General features: G+C 40.0%; 1 protein-coding gene across 1 annotated transcript in view; it reads left to right on the plus strand.

The window, feature by feature from the left end:
- LIMCH1 (LIM and calponin homology domains 1) overlaps positions 1-21,629 on the plus strand; it is a 180,198-nt gene that overhangs the window by 109,072 nt on the left and 49,497 nt on the right. Inside the window, exons 5-10 of the mRNA XM_050895648.1 lie at positions 1,180-1,210; positions 4,269-4,379; positions 8,958-9,153; positions 13,547-13,796; positions 14,467-14,739; positions 20,170-20,460. Coding sequence (XP_050751605.1) covers positions 4,371-4,379; positions 8,958-9,153; positions 13,547-13,796; positions 14,467-14,739; positions 20,170-20,460 — 1,019 coding nt within the window. The 5' untranslated portion in view covers positions 1,180-1,210; positions 4,269-4,370. The remainder of the gene's footprint in view (positions 1-1,179; positions 1,211-4,268; positions 4,380-8,957; positions 9,154-13,546; positions 13,797-14,466; positions 14,740-20,169; positions 20,461-21,629) is intronic.

Consider the following 21,629-nt stretch of genomic DNA (forward strand, 5'->3'; position numbering starts at 1 on the left):
TTTTGGATCATTCAGCTTATAAAAGTTATGAGCTAATGCTGTAAAGAATTTCTTCCTGACTTGTTAAACAAGACTCTTTTCCACTGCTATTTTATGAAGAAAAAAAATAGGACTTTTATTTTTCTTAGTATGTGGGTATTGGTGGATAAAATTTTGGCTTAAAAAAGGTGTTATCAAAAATACTTTGTTTTAGCATTGCCTAGATTTAGGCTTTTGTTGTTCTCACAGACTTAAGTACATTTATTTTTGTTTTTGTCAGGTAACCTTTAATGCTGGAGTGGACTTACTGTTATAGTAGAAGGCAATTCCATTATAAATAATCAGGAGACAATCTTTACTAAATCTGAAGTAGTCTTACTTATTTTTCAGCACCTAAATGTGATACACATTTCCTCCATTCTTTTTTTAATGGTTTCTTTGCTGAATTTTGAAATGTTGCTTATGTTTGTGTAAACTTTGTGCTTTGTTGTTTCTAACATAAAACTTCCACCCTCTGAACGCTGATGAAAAACTAAATGGAGAAGGATGCCAATGTTCGCTCTGAGTGCTCAAGTATACATTCAAAAAATAAATATGTTTTCCACAGCAGGTTCTGTTGCAAGTGGCAGGATCTTTTTTGCTTCACCCATCTACTTTGTGATGCTTGTTTCCACAGAAGCACCTGCTCTATTTCCTTAATGTTTGGTGATGATTTCCTCAGTCTCCTATGCATGTTCAGTTGCTTCCAGCATCTGTATGGGTTGCATGGTTTATCACAGAGCAGAATCTGACTGTTGGATTACTGCAGAACGCATTTCAGCAGTGAGAACTTTCCTCTCTCTCTCTCTCTTTTTTTTTTTTTTTTTTTTTTTTAAGAAATCAACAACTCTGTTTAGAGGAAATATTTTTGGCACTGTCCTACTTTACTGTGGGACCATTATAAACACATTTTATTTTTGTACTTCCAGAATTCTAATTTAATGATTGAAGTAATGGTGACAAAATACTCCCATGTTAGGAATAAATGAATGTGTGAACTACATCTTCTTAGCTCTTATGTGTTTCCAGCCAGCAGAAGCATTCTGCAGGATTTTGTTAGGCAAAACGTGATCTGCTGCATACACGCTCTTGGAAAGTGTGTCTGCTTTCTGATTATTTTTTTTTTCCCTCTTTTTTTTTTGTGTGTGTGTGTGCAACCAGGAACGTTGACTATAGTAGGAAGCTGAAAAATGTAAGTACATCACTTGGAGTATTTTTTTCTTTTTTTGGTCTGGTTAATCCTGTATTTGGCCTGAGCAAGAATTAAGTCAGTAAAAACTGAGTACAGATGAGTACTTCTGAATATAAACCTAACCAGGTTCTACTGGAAATTTGGGTAGAGCTGCTATGGCAAAGCAGCCTTACAATAGAAATAAAATGGAGAATGTTTGTCCCTTCTTAGATGAGGGATAAATAATGCGATCTCTGTGCTGTCCATTGTGGTTTTCACTGGGAACGGTCTGACTCTCCCATGAAGCTATGCTTTTGTAGCCTTTCATGTATGTATAGACATAAAGTACATTTGCACAAAGCATTTAAAGTGAAGCAAAATGATCATTAGATCTGGATGCAAGTCTTTACTGTCAGATTTGCTAGCTTTCTTGTTGTTCTTCCAAATAAATGAGTGTTTCCTCAGAAAGGCTAATTCCATTTAACTTCAATTTCTTGTTAATTGAAACTAATGGCAATGGTAATGGATCCTGTAATTGTTAAGTGGAAAAGAAAATGGCTAAACTTTGCTGGTCTCAGAGTTAGTTATTCTCCTAAAGCCTAGCAAGCTGTCTGTCCTTAGTCAGCTGTAAACTACTATAAATTCAATTTTATATTTGGCTCACATCCCTATAAACTGCTAGGAAATGCCAAGACCTTTTCCTAATAACTTTGGAAGCCAGTAATCGTGACTGCAGGTAAAAAATAATAAAAAACACCAAACACCCCCCCACACCCCCCCACCCCCCACCCCCCCAAAAAATTATTTCATCCTGTCTTTCCCATCGTCATTAAAGTAATATCTTCTGCATCCAGCATGCAAAGTTGTAGGGGAGGAGTTCAGCTTTGGCATTTTAGCACTCTTGTGGGCACTGGCTGAATATCTTTGTACGGATGTATTGTTTTAAAGGTAAAGTTTCAAAAGTATCCTTCACAATGTGCTTGTAGGCAACATATGCTTTCCAGGTGCATGATCCTGCAACCTTGGCTGGCAGCCAGTCAGAATTGCTTGCAAATGTGACATTATTTGGGGGGAAAAGAAAAAAAAAAAAAGGATAACAAAAGGAAGAAGAAAGTGATCAAATGCTAGCAGAAATAAATAAAAATACCACAACCTTCATCAGAGAACTGAATGGCAAAATGAATTGGACAGTTTCCTGGTTGCTAGGAATGCTCTATTTGCAAGTGTTTTCACTTAACTTGAGAACATGTACTGTAAGAATTTTTTACATAAATTTGTTGAGTAGTGCTGGTTGAAGGAAAACAGCTCAGATAAAGGCTGTTTCAAGACAAAACAAATCAGTATTGGCGAAATCACCTCCTTTCCCTCAGCACAGTAGTATCAATTTGGATGTAATTTTAAAAACAAGGGGGAAATTTCTGAACTTTATAAAAAACGTTATTCAGTTATTTCATGGCATGTATATTATTTATAAACTAAAGGGAAATATAAGCTATATTTATATATAAAATATAATAGATTTTACATTATGCACCACAGTTGTTTTTAAACAGGGGATCTGTATGACACATGCTGTATCCTTTTCAGGCAGGCCCTCAGCTGGAGTGCTGTGTGTGATTGTGGACATCACACTTAAATGAAAAATGGGGATGTTAGAGAAAGTTGATGAGAAAAGGCTCATCAGAAGTCTAGCATATTTGACTGAGGAGGAAGCACTGAAGGAATGTGGGTGCAGGTTTTAGGGAAGAAGACTCTGACAGAGATGTGTGTCCCCAACACCCCCTTGGGATTTCTCCTAGTCCTGTTTTCTTTAGTTCACTATACGGTATGAATTACATGGCCCTGTCCCATCAAAACATAAAATACTATATTTCAGTTTGTTTAACTTTTTTGAGACAGTTAATGGCAACTATTATTTATTATTGGTTGCACATCTTTTCCACATCAAAATATTTCCTGTTTGTTCTGCAGTTAAATACTTTGCAATGTCATGGAATATGCCAAAATAATGAGCATTAAATGAGAAAAAGCCCTAAGTTCTGAGGTGATGGTTTGGCATTTTTAACCAGTGCAAAATACTGAACTGAATTGCCTTTGACAATCAGTTTCCAGTTTTCCAAATTGCTGCTGCACAGGTACCATTAAAGATGTTGCTTTAAGCAGAGACATATGTGGGTGCAGAGAAGGACTGTTTGCTTTCCCTGCATGATATAAATATCAGTGGTTTTGGAGGTGTTGGATTTGACCATCCTGAGCATCTTAATTTCTCCCTAAAACAAGCGCAACACCAGCAGTGTCAGCTCAGATTTCTTTGCTACCTAAAGGAGTGAAAGGGTATATAAACATTTGCAAGAGAAATTCTTGGCTTTTTTTCCGCACTAGTTTTGGAGTGACTTTTGAGTTATGGAGAGACATCAAGTCAGAACTTGAATGAAACCACTAATGCTTTCCGCTTTAGTCTGATAGAAACAACCAGATGCTCATGGCTTTTGATTAATCTCGGGCTAAGCATTCCTTAAGCTAGCAGAAGCCTGGAAGTAAATGTTCCCGTGTCATCTGGTTAATTACGTTAAGATGATTAAAAATGGAACTACCTTTTCTGTCCTTGAAATAGGCAGGCACACATTTCAGATGCTTTATTTATTCCATTAGTCTTAATGGTTTTAATTAATGACCACTAGTATTAGTACTCTTTAGGGATTTTTTTCCTGTTGGATTTACAAACAGATATATTTATAAGTATGTCTTCTAGACAGTTTCAAATATCTTGCCTAGTTTTTCTATTCAGATTTAATTTTGCTGTTTATTTTTCAGGCAGACAAGACAGTTTCTTTTTTTTATTAAAAAATACCAGGAAGATAATGTGTTAAGTTACATATTCTGTAGGATTGTTTAAATTTTCATAGTTACCCTATCTATTTATGTTTACCCGCTGACAGACACTTCCATCTCAATTCTGATTTATAACAAAATCTTGTGCTGCTGTGCAGTTTAGAATAAATGAGAGATGCTGAAGGGAAGTAAATTTAGCTAAGTGACTGTGTAGATGGCTTCAATTAATTCTTATTAACTTCTGCAGGTATTAGTCACCATTTATTGGCTAGGGAAAGCAGCAAACAGCTGCACGTCATATAGTGGATCAACCCTGAACCTGAAGGAGTTTGAAGGTTTGCTGGCACAAATGAGAAAGGTATCTTTTTGTTATGTTTTGGGAATGGAAATTTCATTCAAAGTATTACTCCCATAAATAACCTGTTTGTTGCTAAGTACGAGAGAAGTGGGGGGCTGGAGTACAAATTACTTAGTAAACCCCTCCCTCCTTTGAAAATGTTTCTGACTCTATCAAGCCATGAACACAACTTTCTTTGGCAGCCGGCTTTGTGGTGGTATCAGTGATGCAGCATGTGATGTCAGACAGGGCTTTAGAACTGTCACATGTCTCTGTCATCTTCATTTCCATATGTTATGGTTTGAATTATTTTCATTTATGACACAGAGTTTCAGCTAGAAGAGCTGAGACTCAAAAGTAAGGTGGCAGGACTCACAGGAGCAGAGATTTTTCTTCTTTAAAACATTCAGTCTCATGGGCAGCTCTTTTGTTTTTAAGTTGCAACATAAAGCATCAAACCAAAGTATCTAAGTAAAGCTGAAGGGTAGGAGGAGGAGATTATGTTTCACCAAGGGCATAGTTATGATGAATCTGTGTTTTGCCAAGCTCTAAATTCTGGCTTAAATCCTGTTTGGTGGTTTATGATGAGCTGAGCTCTGTTGGAAAGGAAAAGTTGTGATTGCTGTAGGGTGGTTTGGGGACTTTTGGTTGAACGCTCCAGCGTGCCCTGAACCTCGACATGAGACACAACCTCAGTAATGGTTAGTGTTGATATCCAAGCATGCATTTACTGGGGATGGAAGGGGCAAGGAGCAGGCATGTAAGCAGATGGCAGCACCTGGTGCTAGCATTGCATGTGTTGGACATACTGCTCATGAAAGGCCATGCAGATACGTTATCCAGCCCACAGAGAGCTTCGTGCCTGCTACTCCCTCCCCATCTCATGTAACGGCCAAGTCACCACAGGCAGTAGGGTTTGAGGACCATGGGAGACTCTTCACTCTTTACCCTTGTTGAGCTCTGTGCTACTGCGTCTGCACCGGCTGCAGCTCTTCATTCTGGGATCTCAGAGGGCCAGCACCGGATTGCCACTGGAGAGGAAGAAATACTTGGCTGACTGATAGCAGTTCCTACACCCTAGTGTGACCAGAGAGCCTTAACTAGACGGGTAAAATCCCTGTTTGTGAGTGCAGTTCCTGTGAAGAAGCAGGTGGAAATGGAGAGGAAAAGAGAATATCCTGCTTCTCTGTAGAGGTTTATTTTGATCTTCGTTTGAAATGACCTGTGCTAGTCACTCAGGGCTTTGCCACTCATGAGTGATATGACTGAGCCTAAGCAATAAAGAAATGAAGTTAATACTTGAGTTGTTTCCAAATAGAAGATGTGGAGAAGGAGAAGTCCCCACTCCAAAGAGTCTGAAAGGTGAAACAAAGACTGACAAGGGAGCTAGCGCAGAAGAATTGCCAAAGTGGAGGTTGTTATAATGTTAGTGCTGCATGGTATCATGGTTTATTTTTTAATGTTTAATCTTGCAGCACAAGGCTCCTCTTTTTCCAGGTGATATTTACCCATCAAACTAATCATCAGAGCATTTTGGAGGTCCTATCTTGAGCCCTTTTGTGGGATGAAGTAGGCTGGGGCCAAAAGGCAGTGTTCTCCGGGGAGCTGGTGATTGTGGAGTGCCTGGCTGGGCAGTGCAGAGCGCTGCAGGTTGAGGAGAAAAGCAAGAGGCTGGGACTTGATTTGTTGCAGATGTTGGAGCTGGGAGCAGAGTAGAGATCTCATAAAAGCCGAAAGCTGTATATTCCTTTAATGTAAAAACAGAGGAGACTTTGCAGTCCTGAAGTCTTGTTTAGGTGGTGCTGTTACAAGGGCCGCTGGCGACTTATTTTAAGGTCACCTCCCTACTCCTGTACTGCTGCAGTATTTCCCACTGGCAATTGTGGGCTTGTCTGTTACTGCATTTGAAGAGGATTTGGTTGTAAAATAGAACATGTTAATCATGCTGTGCAACACTGATGTTCTTTATAGCTGAGCTCGAGTGATGAAAAGACACTTTATCACATTCTCTACTGGCATTTTTTTCCACAGAATTTAATAATTAAATTGACCATAAATTCAGTCTGGTTTAGCTTTTCTGTTATAAATCCTCTCTGCCCTCCTTTTTTAATAAGCAAATCAAAAGACAGCTTGGATGTAAGTGGTCTCAGACTCATCTTTTTCTACTTCTCATACTGAAAGGGCTATTCATTTCTAATTTTATTCATGCCACTCTGTTTTTAATTTCATTAACTATTTGGGTACGTATTCTTCTTTACTTTTAAACTAGAAATTCCTAATGACAAAACATCCATGGCTTTTTGATTATATTTAGTGGGTGGAACTTCCTAGAGAAACACATCTTATATTTGGCAATCACACTTTTACAACCACTCAGTGACATACTGTGTTTTTAATTAGATAGTATGAAAGACTAATATGCTGTTGTGTGTCGTGTTACAGTGTTATCAGTCCTGCAGATAACCACTTTCCCATTGATAACATTTGGGAGATGACGTTTGTTCAAGGCAGGACAAGTGCCTGTCTGTGAGATGGCGTTGGGCTGGCAAAGTAGCTTTGCTAAGGGGAAGGCTGTAAAGAACATGTTTACAGAAGTCTAGGATCCCATCCTGGTGCCTGCTTCCTAATTCCTGCTGAGCAGCATGCAAAATTAACATCAACAGGCCTTTGAAAATAGGGTCTGCAGAACTCATTAGTTCACAATTGGACTGTTTTCAAACTCTGGGAGATAGTGAATGCAGGATGGGGCTTTTTGCCCAAGTTTAAGTCCCTTTTGCTGCTGAGCAGTTCTGTGTCATTCAAATACAGTAATTTAGGAAAATGGAAGCGTGCCTGAGGATTGAGAATAGCTGATTGGTACGAAGGGATGAGAGGATTTAGGGAATTTTGGATTTTTAAAAAGATTTTTGGATCGTGTCACAAATGGAATTTTGATAGGATTTTTAGATTTGTTCTTGGATGTGTGTAACTCATGCAGATTTCAGGGAGACAGATCTTTGTTGTCTAGTGTTTCTATCAGTATTTTAGTTCACTAAGCAGGACTGGGGAAGGAAATTACATAGGATTCAATTACGACTTTGTTAGATGTATTTGTTACTTGTTTTTAGAAAATACTTTCACTTCAATTTGCAGTGAGGTTACTTAATGACATTACCACAGTTTAGCTTGGCCTTAGGCGACCTTTGCCGCTGCCCTTAATGTGGTATTTTGGCAGAGTAATAGTGAGTGGCACTAATTAAGCCTTCTTCCTGAAAAGTCTGCAGGACGTTGGGTCCGATCTCTCCGTCTCGCTTTGAGCCTTCCTCTTTTCCAGCATGGAAGCTTTGGTGTGTTACTGCAGGGCTCTCCTCCCTCCATCACTTCTCCAGCAAACCTGCTTTCTTGTGGAGGTGGCCCGCCATAGCATACTGTGGTGTTCTTGATTGATCTTCTCATTGGCAATACTAGTAATGGGTAAAACCCTAGCAGTCAGGGACAGTGGGAGCTGCGCTCAACATAGCCATTGTGCTTCAGCTAGTGGTAAGCAGGGGGTGCCTCTTAATTAGGAATAAATATTCAAATGCTTCTGGGGAAAAAGAGAAAGGGAAAAAAAACCGCCACATTCCAGCCTCTTTGGGTCACAAAATGTCAGTCTGATAATGGCACCCACATCTCTGACTTTACTTACTGTTGGGGGAGAAAAAAACAGATTTATCTTTGAATAAACGTAGTTATTTTTGTTTTTTCTCAGCCTGTGCGATTGTAATTAATGTTAAGACACTCTCTAAAACAAGGGATTTATTATAATGCAAGGGTGAGGATGGCTTCTATTGACCTTTTCCTCTGCTGGAGTTTCAGTGTTTTAGTATGTGCTGCTTGCACTGGAAAGAATTTATAATCACAGGGCTGTCAAAGACAACCATTGTTCTCCCTGCTCTGAACATGTGGGTCAGCTACAAGTGCTTTCATATCCCCCAGAGCCAGGAGCTGGCAAAGAGTAAAGAGCACAACTGAATTCTTCTGAGGCATCAGGAAAAGCATTTTGCATATTTTTCATTGCTGATTGCTTCAGAAAGACATCCCTCTTTCATAACAGGAATTTCTCTTCAAGGTAGAGGGAGGCTGGGGCACACTGCTTCATTATTTTGCCGAGCTGAAGCAGCAACAACACATGCTGTCTGCTGGTGTCCCGGCCAGATACAATAGATGGGCAAGGGGAGGAGGGGGGGGATCTTTTGGAAAGCAGCAGACTTAAACCTTATGCAGGCACGATGTTGAAATTGTAGTGCCTTTGCCTGTGCTATGGACTATGGACGACAAGTCAGGTTTCAGGTTACTTTCAGTTTTGATCAGTTTATTAACTTGCCTATTGCAACTTTTTCTCAGTTCATCATACTAATCTAATGAGTGGGGTTTCCTCTTAATCAGCATAAAATTGGGGTTTATTGCAAGCTTGCACTTTTGTTTTGAAGGGGAGAAGGGGCAGAAAACAAGGAAACCCTTTTTTGGGGAGGAGATTTTTAGTATTTGGGAAGATGCTTTGTTGTGTGATGTGTAATGGATCTCACGGGTATGTCAGTGGCTTCTTTATGAAGAGGTACCTGCTGTACTTCCATGTAGGAAACGGAGAATATTGAGAGCCCAAAGCGCAGCATTCGTGACAGCGGCTATATAGACTGCTGGGACTCTGAACGCAGCGATTCCCTCTCCCCACCTCGCCACGGCAGAGATGATTCCTTTGACAGTCTGGACTCCTTTGGCTCCCGCTCGCAGCAGACACCGTCTCCAGATGTAGTGCTCAGAGGGAGCAGCGATGGTAAGTACCGGTCACAGTGCGGCACACGCATAACGTTGTGACATATAAGTAATGTTTCTGGAGCAAACGTGCCGTTCGGAAGCTGGACACAGCCTCTGAATCGTGCTAATCCAGTGGGAGAACTTCTCTGTGAATGCTGATTTGTGCTCCCGGAGGTTCAGATGACTTTGCCAACAACTTACTTGAAGTCTGTCTCAGTTAGGATAGCGTAGCATTGGAAAATGAGTTACATCATTGCAGTGTAATTTTATGATGGGAAGAGTGCTTTTCTGGGTTATGGTGTAAGAGGATGTTATGCAGACTCATTTTAACTTATAAACTAGTCTGGAGCAAGAAGTAAAAGTGCAGGAACAAGGGAAATATTGAAGCGAGTAAAATGTTTGCCTAAGTAAACCCTGGGCAGATAAACGACATAGAAATATCTTGGAAATGTCTGATACTTGACAGAGTTTTGAAGGTTTATGTACAACATTTTATCAAATGTCATATTTGTTTTCATGGTATTTAGAAAGTTGGGTAGATTAATAGCTCCCAGCATCAGAACTGTGGCCATCTTTGTACACCTTTGAGTGAGGACATGCAGCTTTAGGCTTACAGGAGGAGTGCCGTGTCTCTGCCTTTCTTGTCTGATTCCCAGAGGCTTCCAGAGGCTTGTAAATACAGTGTGCTGGATGAGGAAGGCATTTGCTAGGGGTAGGTGTGGAGCATGCACTTAGGTTACCTGTCATAAGCAGGATTCTGGTTAAGAACAAAAGGATGCTTGATTGAGGCTCCCTCCGCGCAGTTACATTCCCAATGAATGGATGAATCAGTCAAACTTCATCATCAGATGAAGTTATGTTCCACACATGAATCGCTTCTCCTTAGTGACGTTATTTATTTAATAAAAAAAGGAAGGGCAGAAAGACTTTTTGGTAGGAACCAGATGTTCATACTGCTTTTGGCAGTGTGAAAGTAACTGGTGCTAATCATAACCGGACACATGAGAGATTTCCTGAGGTGAAGGGGAACTCCTTAAAACTGAAGAGCTGGCAGGGAGAGCTGGTATCACAGCTGAATTATGAAAGAGCTGTGGGGAAAGCAGGGCTAAGATTTGTTCTGCTCTTTTGAGTGGCCTGTGGTTTTGGGGCTGTTGCTGGTTGACCATCCAGAATCGGCTACTGGGGCTCATTCCCTGAAACAGCCTCACGTCCCCTCAGACGCTGAACAGAGCACAATCTCTACATTACAAAACATTCTTCTGCCTTCCCAAATGAGACAAAAGTGTGGTGTTGGCAAATAGGAATACCTCACATGTCCTAATCAAGAAGTGTTGCTCCGTCCTGGGTACTCAAGGAGTGTCCAGTGTCCCTGCCTACTTGGAGCTGGTGGGCAGCCAGTTACATATGTCCTGTAGCTGCTCCCTGTCAACTTCTGCTGTATTAGCAGATTTTGGTAAGGTTTTGTGGTTGGTTGGTTGCCACAGCTAAGACATACTATCTTGTCATATTCTTGAGTCCATAACAAACACAAAATAAGATGCAAGCATACAAAGCTTGTTCTTAAAAATTAGTCTTTAACCATATGCAGACCCAGGGTGCATGCAGATGGTATGTGCACACGTATGACTTGTCCAGCCGGCCCTTTCTAATGTGTCCCATTTTCCCTGCTTGCTGCTGCCATAACTTCACAGCTGTCTCCTCCAAGAGTTGCAGTGAGGTGTAGCTTGGCTGACCTCTTTTCTGTTGAACTTCTTCATATGGCCCCAGCAGGCCACGTAGTTTTTGATAGAAATAATGTGTATGTAAAGCTGGATGGAGAAAAAGGTTCTGCTTGCATTACTATTTCTCCATTCAGATAGGAGCTTTATAAACCAAATAATATGATAGCAAAATAAAAGCATGATTCCTTTCACTCCTAGGAAAAAAAATTGATGAATGGAGATCGTTTAAGTGGTCCTAAGGTGATGATTAGTTTAGGTGGAAGCAATAAGTAATACTACCTTCACAAATGCCCTCTGTGATTAGCCCCACTGTTTAGGAACTGCTCTGGTGTCCTATGCGGACCCTGCCCCTTGGCAAAAAGCAAACAAAACCAGTGGTAGAGCAGAACAGTTTGTTTAAAACAGTGGAATTGCAGACTGACCTGCCCATAGAGTTGCTAATGTACTCAGGAATGAATAAAATCCTCTGCTTGGCCAGCAGTTGTGTATGGATCCTTGTACAAAGGATCTGTGCATGCCTGTGGTGTATAACTGCTTGTTACGGGTTGTGGAAACTGGCTGCTGCTGCTTCTTCTACTTGGAAATGCAGAACAACGAAGTTAAGGTTATAAATGTAGAGCATGGCTGCGTCTTCTATTTGGTGCTTTTGCTTCAAGTGCTTTCTTGCAAATTTGAGCTGAAAATAATTTCACGAGTAAAATATGAATAATTAAAGAAGCTGTTTGTCTTTGAAGTACTCAACTTGGGGATGCTGGTAGGCACATCAGTAATGAGGGGGAGGATTCTGTTCTAATTCCTCTGCTACTGTGGTTATCTATTCCAGCATTTCTGTCTGCCGGTTCAAGACTAGTTTTCATGTGATACAAAAATAAACACCAGAACAAAGTCAAGAGCAAACAGAATAGCAAATAACAGTAAGGGATCTTTTCATTTTCTCTTAGCTCCTCTGTGACCCTGCTCAGTCTAATGATATTACAGCTCTTCAAGCCTCAGCTATTCTCAGACACCCATGATTCTGTGGTTGTGTCTCCACTTTTTGTTTAGACATAGACTCAGGTTACCAATCATGGTGCTAGTTATCCTATGCTTTTAACCAAACTTGTTCAAGCAAAAGTTTACTGGCAAAAAGTGCATTGTGATTTTTGTCTAACTAGCTCATTTCCATTGTCTGGTCTTTTCTTACTGTTCCCTTTCACTCTTCTTCGTCTCTCTCCGAGCAAACATTGAATAACTTAATCTTCTGCAAAAGCTCTTTGCAAATAACATTCCTAGCATATTTAGACCTCTTTTCCTTCCCCCACTTTGAATTATACACAAGCTACTTGTGATTTTTATGACTTCATTGTTTTCAGTTGTTCATTAGGTAGCTCAGTGAATTAGCTAGTAATTCACTAGTGTGGTGAATTAGCAAGAGGACACAACCTGGGTGGCTTCCCCTCACCCCAAAAAGGGGAACAGCTATTGCACATGCGAGTGTTGCAAAGGAGCCACGGGCCAGAGACATCCAGCGCTCCAAAGCTGGAAGAAGATTTGAATGCTGGGGGGAGAAATGGCTGAATATGCTCCATTTCACTCATCAAACCAGGGCCTGTGGTGATGTTACACTGCTGGGAGAGAACTATTTACATAGCTTCTTTTGTGAATTACTTAAAAAGGCTCATGATGGTGCAGGGAATCTAGTGAATGTCTATGAAGTGGCTTCCAAAATGGCTATGAGGGCAGTTCTACTGCAAATGCTCTTTAAGATATTTGTCCTACCATTTGGGAGTTTTGTTTTCAAGTTGGAAAAGTCTTGCCTAAGTTTCTGTGTTTTAAATGGGTTGTAAATATCGGGAAGCTTAGTTCATTTGAACAAAATAAAGTAGTCGCTCAGCTCTGTTGATCCTCCATCTTATTCTCTGTAAATCTTGATTTTTCTCTCTCACCTTAATTCTTTTCTTTGCCGGCAAGTATTCTTCGGTCTTTGCTGTACTGATCTAACCTCTAAATCCTGAGATCCCTTCCCTCTCTCCTTGCACCTTTCCATCTGAGGGTCAAGTCTCTCTGTATATTTTGCAGTGTGCTAGACTGATTGACCAGGCAACCAGTGAGACTGGAGAGAGACCATCTGAGTCTTCTTGTTTATAGCAGCTGATACTTATTCTCAGATTTTGATCAAAGCTGATGCTGTGTGCATTCAAACTGCAGTTAATATGTGTGTGTAGAAAGATCCACAGATTCCTGCCATTCTGTAAATATACAGCATGCAGCCCTTTTTTGCTTGAGCTTGTGCTATGCACGTGTAAGTCTAGGTTCAAGAGTGTGAATCAGGTCAAATGTACCCATATGTACAACTAGGAGTCATTTGGGCTTTAGTCAGGTAAGCTTCTGTAGCTGTCCTGTGTGATTGACAAGTCTGGCTTAATCTAACCCTGAGTTTTTTGATGTGACCTGTGGCTGAAGCTGAGTTTTTCAGGGGTAGAATATAAAGGTTGATGGAAAAAAATGTTTACTGTCTGTGTAGATATTATGGCTACTACCTTCAGTGACTGATTTTAAAATATGAATACAGGTAAAAGTGGCCTCATTTTTTGGTGCTCACATGCTAAATGTAATTTTTTGGTGGTGTCTTCTCTGATTTATAATTTAAAAAAAAAACAAACTGGGTGAAAGTGAAAAGAAGAGGGATTTATTTTTCTCCTTCCTCACTAGGGAGAGGAAGTGACTCGGAAACTGACCTGCCACACAGAAAGATGCCGGATGTTAAAAAAGATGATATGTTGGCGAGGCGGACCTCACATGGTGAACCTAAATCAGCTGTGCCTTTTAACCAGTACCTCCCAAACAAGAGTAATCAGACTTTCTATGTACCTGCTCCACTTCGGAAAAAGAAAGCTGAACGAGAAGAGTACCGAAAGAGCTGGAGCACAGCGACTTCACCGCTAGGAGACAGACCTTTCAGGTAAGACCGGCCTGTCCAACTTCTCCCTTCCTCAGTGATGATGCTTTAATGCTTGCCTAATTTTCACTCTTTTCATAAGGTGTATGAAGCTGTAATAAATCTCTTGCTGAGACGGTACTGATAAATTGTTTGTAGAAATTGGCAAAGGTGGTAGAAAAGCAATGAGTGGAAAATCATTGTCTTCATGTCATTATTTACCATACAGTGCAATGTATAGCTTGTGTTTTGACAAGATGTTGGTTAATATAAGTACCATAGATGTTGACTCAACTCAAGGCTGGACAAAAATGTTCTGGATGATCTGTCTTAGTTCTCAACACAGTTACTCACTGGCAAATGATACTTATAAGTAACATTTGATGTATTCAATCAAAATAGGTAATATTTTTGCTGTGTTTTTTTAAAATCAATTTATTTTTATGTTGTATTCTGTACACCAGTACAGTTTATATAGCTGTGACTATGTGTTTCTGCATTCTGGTTTTGTCAACTGATATTTCACTTTTGATTTGGCCTAAGAAGCAACTTCCATTAAAGAGCATAATTATCTTCCTGGATCATTCATCAGAATATCCTTTGGCATCTTGATATCAACAAAATGTGCTTATAATAAATAAGTGTATATGTTTCAGTCACAGCGTACATTAAACTACCTTGTATAATTCAATAGCAAACCCCACCCTGAAACCATAGAAGAAGAACAGAATGAAACATCAGGACTGTGTGAAAAGGAGAAAGTGGGCTCCATGGCTCCTGAGGCAAGCTGCCTTAAAAATCAAGTAGGTTTGAATCAAAACGAAGGAAACTCCGTAGACGAGTCTCCTTCACGTAGTGCAAAAGAAACATCAGCACCCAAGGGGAAAGATGCAGAAGAGATCAGAAAGTTAAGAAGACTCGAACAAGCTGGCATTAAGGTCATGTCAGCAGCCCAGCGCTATGGCAGGTTAGCCCAAACGTGTGGGAAATTGTGCACGCTTCACATTTTTAGGATTGGCTGAAGTGTGGGTTTCCTCGATCCGCTGTAATTTCACTTCTCCTAACAAAAATCCAGTCTGCTAAGCACTCACAATTGCTAGTGAAGGTCTTGGTCTGAAAAGGCTTGCAATGTGGCAGCTGTGGATTGCAGAGTTGTACGATGCTAACTGCATTTGTGTTGAGAAATTGTATCGTCTTACAGCATAATGTAAACAGACTCCAAGAAAATGACTACGCAGACTGCTTGTCACCTTCCACCTAATGCTTTCTTGCATTTAATAAAAAATACATATAAATGTACATTAAAAATGCCTTGCTTAGGCAAAAGTTTCAGAAACTTCACTTGTTGCCGATGGGATGGTTTAGTTTACTGAACTGCACTTTTTAGGTGGTTAATGTTTTTAGCTCTGTTAATAAATGATGCATTTATTTTTAATGGCAGGAACTATAAAAGTACAGTGCTTGTTAACACATGTACCAGTTAAAGCATGGAGGCATAGTTCAGCAATCATAATTTGACTGACTTTGGCATGGAGTATCGGTAGTTATTAACTTATTACCTGTTATTTATTTTTGGATGTTGTTCAATTTGGTTATTTCCTGTTCTTTAACTCAAGAGCTGAATGATGGCTAGGCTCACTGCCCACACCTTTCCATCATGTGATATCGGATCCTCATGAAAAATCTCTCTTTCTCATGGGGATGGCCCACAAAGCAGAGTTTTAACTAACATGTCGGAAGACTAGGCTTTTATAAATGATCAAAATGGTTTGGCTAAGGGATAAGTGTCCAAATGTCCTCCCGTCCAAAACATTTTATTTAGGATTGTGGGGTGAAATCCCAACAGCGAGTAGTTTAGCAGATGCTGATCTACAGTCTGGGCTTTGAAATGTAGTAGTAAAAAGTACAGCTCTTTTGTGATACAGCTTGTTTATAGGTCCAGTGAAGCTTGTCTGTGGCCACATAGAGATGTGCCATATGCAGATAAAACGGTCACAGCACGTACACTGTCTTATGTCCTCTTCTCAGGTTTGCTTCACTGTTGTCAAGCTGTAATGAACCAGTGTTTGTGTGTGGTTGTGGGGTACTCCTATAAGAAAGCCAGATACTAATGAAGAGGAACTATCTGTCATAAGTTAGTCCTTCAGGCTCTATTAGTGTGCTAGTTGATCAGGAATCCATAAACTGGTAGGATACTAGCATAATCCTGTTCTGAGTCCAAGGCTGTAGTATTAACGGTAGTGATGTAGTAAAATGTGGTAATGGCTTGTGTTTAGCAGTGCAGTGCACAACAAATAGTGCTGTTTGCATTTGCATTTGGAGGATGCTCACCACATTGAGAGTCCCTTTTCCAACCCTGTGCTTGATCTGCTGGCTTGATCTCCACGAAAGAAGCACATGTGATCAAATATGTGGTTCTTTGGCAGGAAATCGGGTCTCCTCTTTCCTTGGACAATCTGTTGTCCTCACAGGGCTGAAGGAGAAGGGAGGAGAAATAACAAGCTGTTTTCCTTCCTTGCTCTCAGTGGAAGCACCTTGTGGAATTTGGCAACTGGAGGAAGGAGGAGCTGCTGGTTTTCTGCCCTAACTGAGGGTCAAATAGCAGAGTTTTGCAGCCCAAACTTCACCATAGTGAAGTAGGAGCCTGCTTCTGGGGATTGTAGGAAGACAGCAGAAAAGGCACTGGGGTCAGAGATCTGTAAGGAAAATGATTTGTATGTGTAAGTGGAAGAATAGTTGGTGAGGAGAAGGGAAGAATTTAGTAGTGACACTTTAGGATACAGGGGAGCATTTAATCATCTTTCTTAATGTCTCATTATCATTCCCTGTTCTTTGAACATTTCCATTTTCTTTCTCTTCTTCTTGGCATCAAATTCAAATTTCCATGCACTAATGGCACTGAGCAATTCTCAGTCCCTCATGTTTCTGTATTCTGATTTTTTTTTTTCTTTCACCCCTCTTATTCCCTCATCTTTCTATGATGCCAGCCTCTCTTTTTTTTCACCTGAGGTTGTCAGTTGTCTTCCAGTTCCTCTGAGTTGTTTACAGGCTGTTTCCTCTCAACATATTGACCTCTGGAGGACACCCACTGTGACTTTGAGTTCTACAAGGCATCTAATTGTTCCTAAAGCTGAAACTCAGTAGGGGACCTTTCTGGGTCCGGCACAGGAAGGATTTGAACTTGTATGCAAATGTATTTTTTGCTTGGAATCTAAGTACTTATCTCCATTGCTGTAGCATGTTCTAGGAAAGGGCTCCATTGAACTAGATGCTATACAAATGCATGCCAAAAAGCATTCCCCCTTCCCGAAGGAGTATATTGTCTCTTTATAGCACGTTGTTTTATTGATGTGTGATCCTCGTTGCTTGCTTGTTGTCTGCATCCGTCTCTTATTTACGCTAGTGTATCTGAAAGGTAAGGATCAGATTCATGGAGACTCCCTAAAAAGAGAAGAATTGAGTGTGCTGTAATAGGTGATGGAGAGGAGGATGTAAGAGAGAAATGTGAGCGAACATTTTTGTCATGCTCATTGCAAAAGGGACATGGACTCCTATCTTGACAGTGCATAAGCATGCAAAACCCTTTTGTTGTTCTGAAATGCAATATAAGGATCCACAAGCCTGTACGAGACCCTGCTTCAGGGAGTGCAAACGCCCACAGTCTGACACTTTGGAAGCACCTGCTGTACCAGCATAGACCCAGGTGTTGTTTCTGCAAGGGCTGGGGCTGCGTGTGCAGGAGCGATTTGCAAATCTGCAGGGAATTCTGGTCCATTGCAAGCTTCAAATCTACAGTCTTCGCTATCTCTATGGTAAACTGGCCTTTAAAAGCACTTTTGAGACCATCACAAACTGATTCAGGAGACCCCAAAATGTCACAGCTAATCTCTGATTCCATTAAAAATAAAATGTAAATGAATGGAAAATATTCTTAACCTAGAAACTAATTGCTGCAGTCTAGTTGCATACTAAAAGCTGTAAGTTCTTCAGTTATTCATTACAATGACTCATAGTTACTCTTTTGAATATTATAACTCTGTATTTCTTTGGTGCCAAAAACACCCTTCTCAGAAATGCTACATTTGATGCTCTCAGGCTTCAATAGCATTGGCAGACATGAGACTGAAAAATCCAGCAGTTTTTACTGAATAATCACTTGGTTATACACAGCTCTTAAAAACTAAAAGCATAAAACAATACCCCCAACCTAACCAGCTGAATAAATACTCGTCTTATTGATCTTAATTTAAGAAGTAAATATAAACAAGATTTAATGGAGTATTATGTGATTTTATACATGCCCTTTATGTCCAGGGTTCTGAAAATTACTTCCAAATTATTAGATTTCAGAAAAGGGTAATGGTACCAGTAGTAAAGTCTGATTAAAAAAAAAAAAGAAGTTAATCATACATACCCTGGCTTATTTGGGAGAACAAGTCCCAGCGTATATGACTTTTAGATAACTGTTTTCCTTTGTGCCTAAAACATTAGGCACAGTGTATCTACTTTAGATCAGTATATTTTCTCTAAAGTTTTCATATTCTTGTACTGGGGGGAAAAAAAGCTGTCTTAGTCTCATTTTCCATTATGGTTTCCTCTTTCCCTGGTGGTCATCTTATACTTACTGTATTGCAGGTTTAAAAGCAAATAGGATTTGGGCAAATTATGCTTGTGTATTGACAACCTGTGATTTAGAATTGAGTGATGTAATATACCTGTTCAGCAGTGAAATTTGAACCTGAAGATGACCTTGTAGGGCTGTTGATTTTGGTACATACAAGAGTCAACATACTTAAACTTCTTACCATATTCTTTTACGGAAGAAAGAGTAATGGAAGACACTTGTAGAGTATCGTTCTAAGTGGAAGCTAAGGGATTGGACCACCCTTGCTGTTGGAGGGTGTATGCAAAGCATACAGCAGCTCAGAGCAGTCTGTTCCAGCTGTTTCTGAAGCTGTTGTGAACGGAGATGTTGATGAGGGAGAGGGGCAGCAGTTCCCTCTGGAGTGCCATTGGCCAGTGTTGTCTGTTGCTGTAAATGAAATCTTGATCCTTCAGAGAGATCTAAGGAAAAAGTTGCCTTTGGCTAATTTGAGAGCATGCTCTCCACATCGCTAATGGGGGGTCCTGTACATTGCAGTGTAACAAGGCGAAGGCAGGCAGTTTCATATTGCTCCTCTGTCCTCCAAGCCTGAGCCAGGCTGACCTGTCAGGGATGGTATATGGCTTCCCCATAACTTTCTCCGGCAACTTTGTTGAACAGTACTTTGAAAGGGCAGCTGGGGCTGTAAAATAAGTGGCATGTATAGTGGGCTTGCAGGGCTTTAAAATGTTAAAAAAACCAGCTAATTATAACACTACTGTTTTATAAAATAGTAGAGAAACTCGAAGCAACTTCTGAGCTGTTTAGATTTGCTTTCTTAATGTCAGTCTGTTTAATCCTTCGTGATACCCTTTTTTTCCCTTTGTATAGCAAGGTGTGCTATATGAAAGAGGAAATGCAAGATGTTTGCAGGCTACAAAATACTGTATGGAACAGTCTACTACTTGATATCCAGCTTCCTAAAATATCAATAAATACAATTTGATTTTTAAACGGGAGAGTCGCATAACTCTTGCCATCTTTTTTCAGTTTGCTTAAGAGTATTGACCGTTACAAGTTAAATAAGCTTAATCCTTCTGGGCACCAGCTGTGTCAAGAGTTTTTATTGTCGTAATCTTCAGTAACAACAAGGCTGTGTTGGTATCAGTCGTGTTTCTGACCAAAGCAGATGGCAGTGTGTTCCAGCATGCCAGTATCATTGGCATACTGGTGCTATCATTGTAGCTACTGTATGTCAGCATTGGCATAGAGGGCTTATGCTGGGGGAGAGGGAAGGTTAGTTAGGGAAAGAATCAAGCATGCATGTGTGTGAGAAGAAAAGCAGTTAAGAATATTAGGGCAAGCAGCCTCAGTGATTACTCAGGTCTTGTAAAAAAGAGCCATTAAGAAGAAAAAGTGCCAAACATCTGATATTTCGGGATTCAGCAATGTTGGCTGGGGATCAGGTATTTGCATCAAATGTCTTTCTTTGTTTGAAGTGTTCAAGAAGTTTAATACTGCCATTTACAGTACTACGTTCACTGCATCTAGTATGTTAAACTAGTTCTTACTGGTTCTTCTAGCTATAGCTAAAATAAGTAAAGCTCCAACATGCTGATTTTCTGTGTGAAGTCCTTGAGGATTTGTTACTTGTATATGATAAGTTTAATTTATAGCAAGGCTTTGCCCAATCTAACAGCAGCCTGGAGCGTATTTGATTAACTGTGCTTGTTTTATGACCTGGAGATGAGTGCTGCCACTGCCCTCTCCTCCCCTGGTGCATCAAAAGCTTTATTTAATTTTGCTCTGTGTCAGTAAAAAGCCAACATGTGAAGACAATGGAAGCACCCCAGACATCATCCTTCGCAAGGATAACCCCTTCATGACATATTATCAAGGAAAGGATTCTGGTTCAGAAGATGAAGCAGCCAGCAGAGTTCCTGATTTAGAAAAGGATGACTTTGCCACCCGGAGAGCCAGAATGAATCAACCCAAACACATAGTTCCATTTAACTCCTTTTTAATTGGACCCTATACAAGTAAAGATAAAGGTAAACTGGAAGACGTTAAAAAGCCATTGCAGATGGAAAAGCAGGAACATGCAAGGTGTGCATTCATGGTCTTTTTCTTTCTATTATAATGCTTAATTTCACATGGCTTATTGCTGTGTAGGACTAAAGCTGTCTTGGCTACAAAAAAGTTACAGGGTAAAGTAAATGCAAATGCTTATGATAACGTGAACAACAAAAAAAAAGAGACGTAGATTACCAACTGTAATTTTTTGTTAGAGTATCAGGACCAGGAGCTTAAACTGGCTCTGAGTGTAAATAACATAAAGGCTACACACTTGTTATCTAAGCTCATGAGACAGCTCTTGAGCATGAGTAGTGGAGAATAAACTTAGGAGATACATTTTGCATCTCAGCTCTTTTGCTGAGCATTTTCAATGCACGTTTTGGATGCATTTGTTTCATCTAATGCCCTTTTAATACCCCGCATAAAACATGGACTCAGGTAAGTCTTTAGTTAAGGCACTGAATATAGATGCCTGCTATACTGCACCGAATTGTGTTGCACATAGTCATAATGTTTCTTATACAGCATTGTTTTTGGAAATGGAGCATGGGTTACAAGGTTTCAGCCTAGAAAACCTCTTCTTTCTTCAGTTCAGTGATACAGACCTTTAAGAAGCTGCTGAACACAAGTATCTGCTAGGCACAGATCTTCTTCAGGAAACAAGTATATTTGTTTTATTTGTGCAAAGAGAAGTGATCCTAGATAAAACCACTATACAGTAGTGGTTTTACATAAAACCACATTACATTTTAGATAAAACCACATTACAGTAGACCTTGACTGTAATAACTGATACATTCAGAAAACTTCTCTTAATATTTAGTAGCTCTTTTCAGTAATGCAAAATGTGCTTTCAGCTGCTGGTAATTTGATTATAGTAACATTTTCTAATGACTAGTTTGGCAGGGCATCTGAAGAGCACATAACCAAATTTTAATATTCTAATGCTATTGACATGACTCTAAGATCAAAGAAATTCTGTAGTATGTTTGCGAGCAAAACTTGAATTCACTTTGCTAATAATATGAAAATGAGATATTTGTAACTATTTAAGAGAAAGCTTATTGCAGAAATGCTTAATACAGTAATAACTTAAAGATTTTCCTTGCTTGAGCTAGGAATAGAAGTCATGCGAAGAAGTGATCTCAATAGTGCGTGAGCGGGGTAGCGTAGATGAGAGGTTCCAACTGCAAATGATT

Source organism: Gymnogyps californianus, chromosome 4 (genome assembly GCF_018139145.2).
Source record: "Gymnogyps californianus isolate 813 chromosome 4, ASM1813914v2, whole genome shotgun sequence".
NCBI classification, from domain to species: Eukaryota; Metazoa; Chordata; class Aves; order Accipitriformes; family Cathartidae; genus Gymnogyps; species Gymnogyps californianus.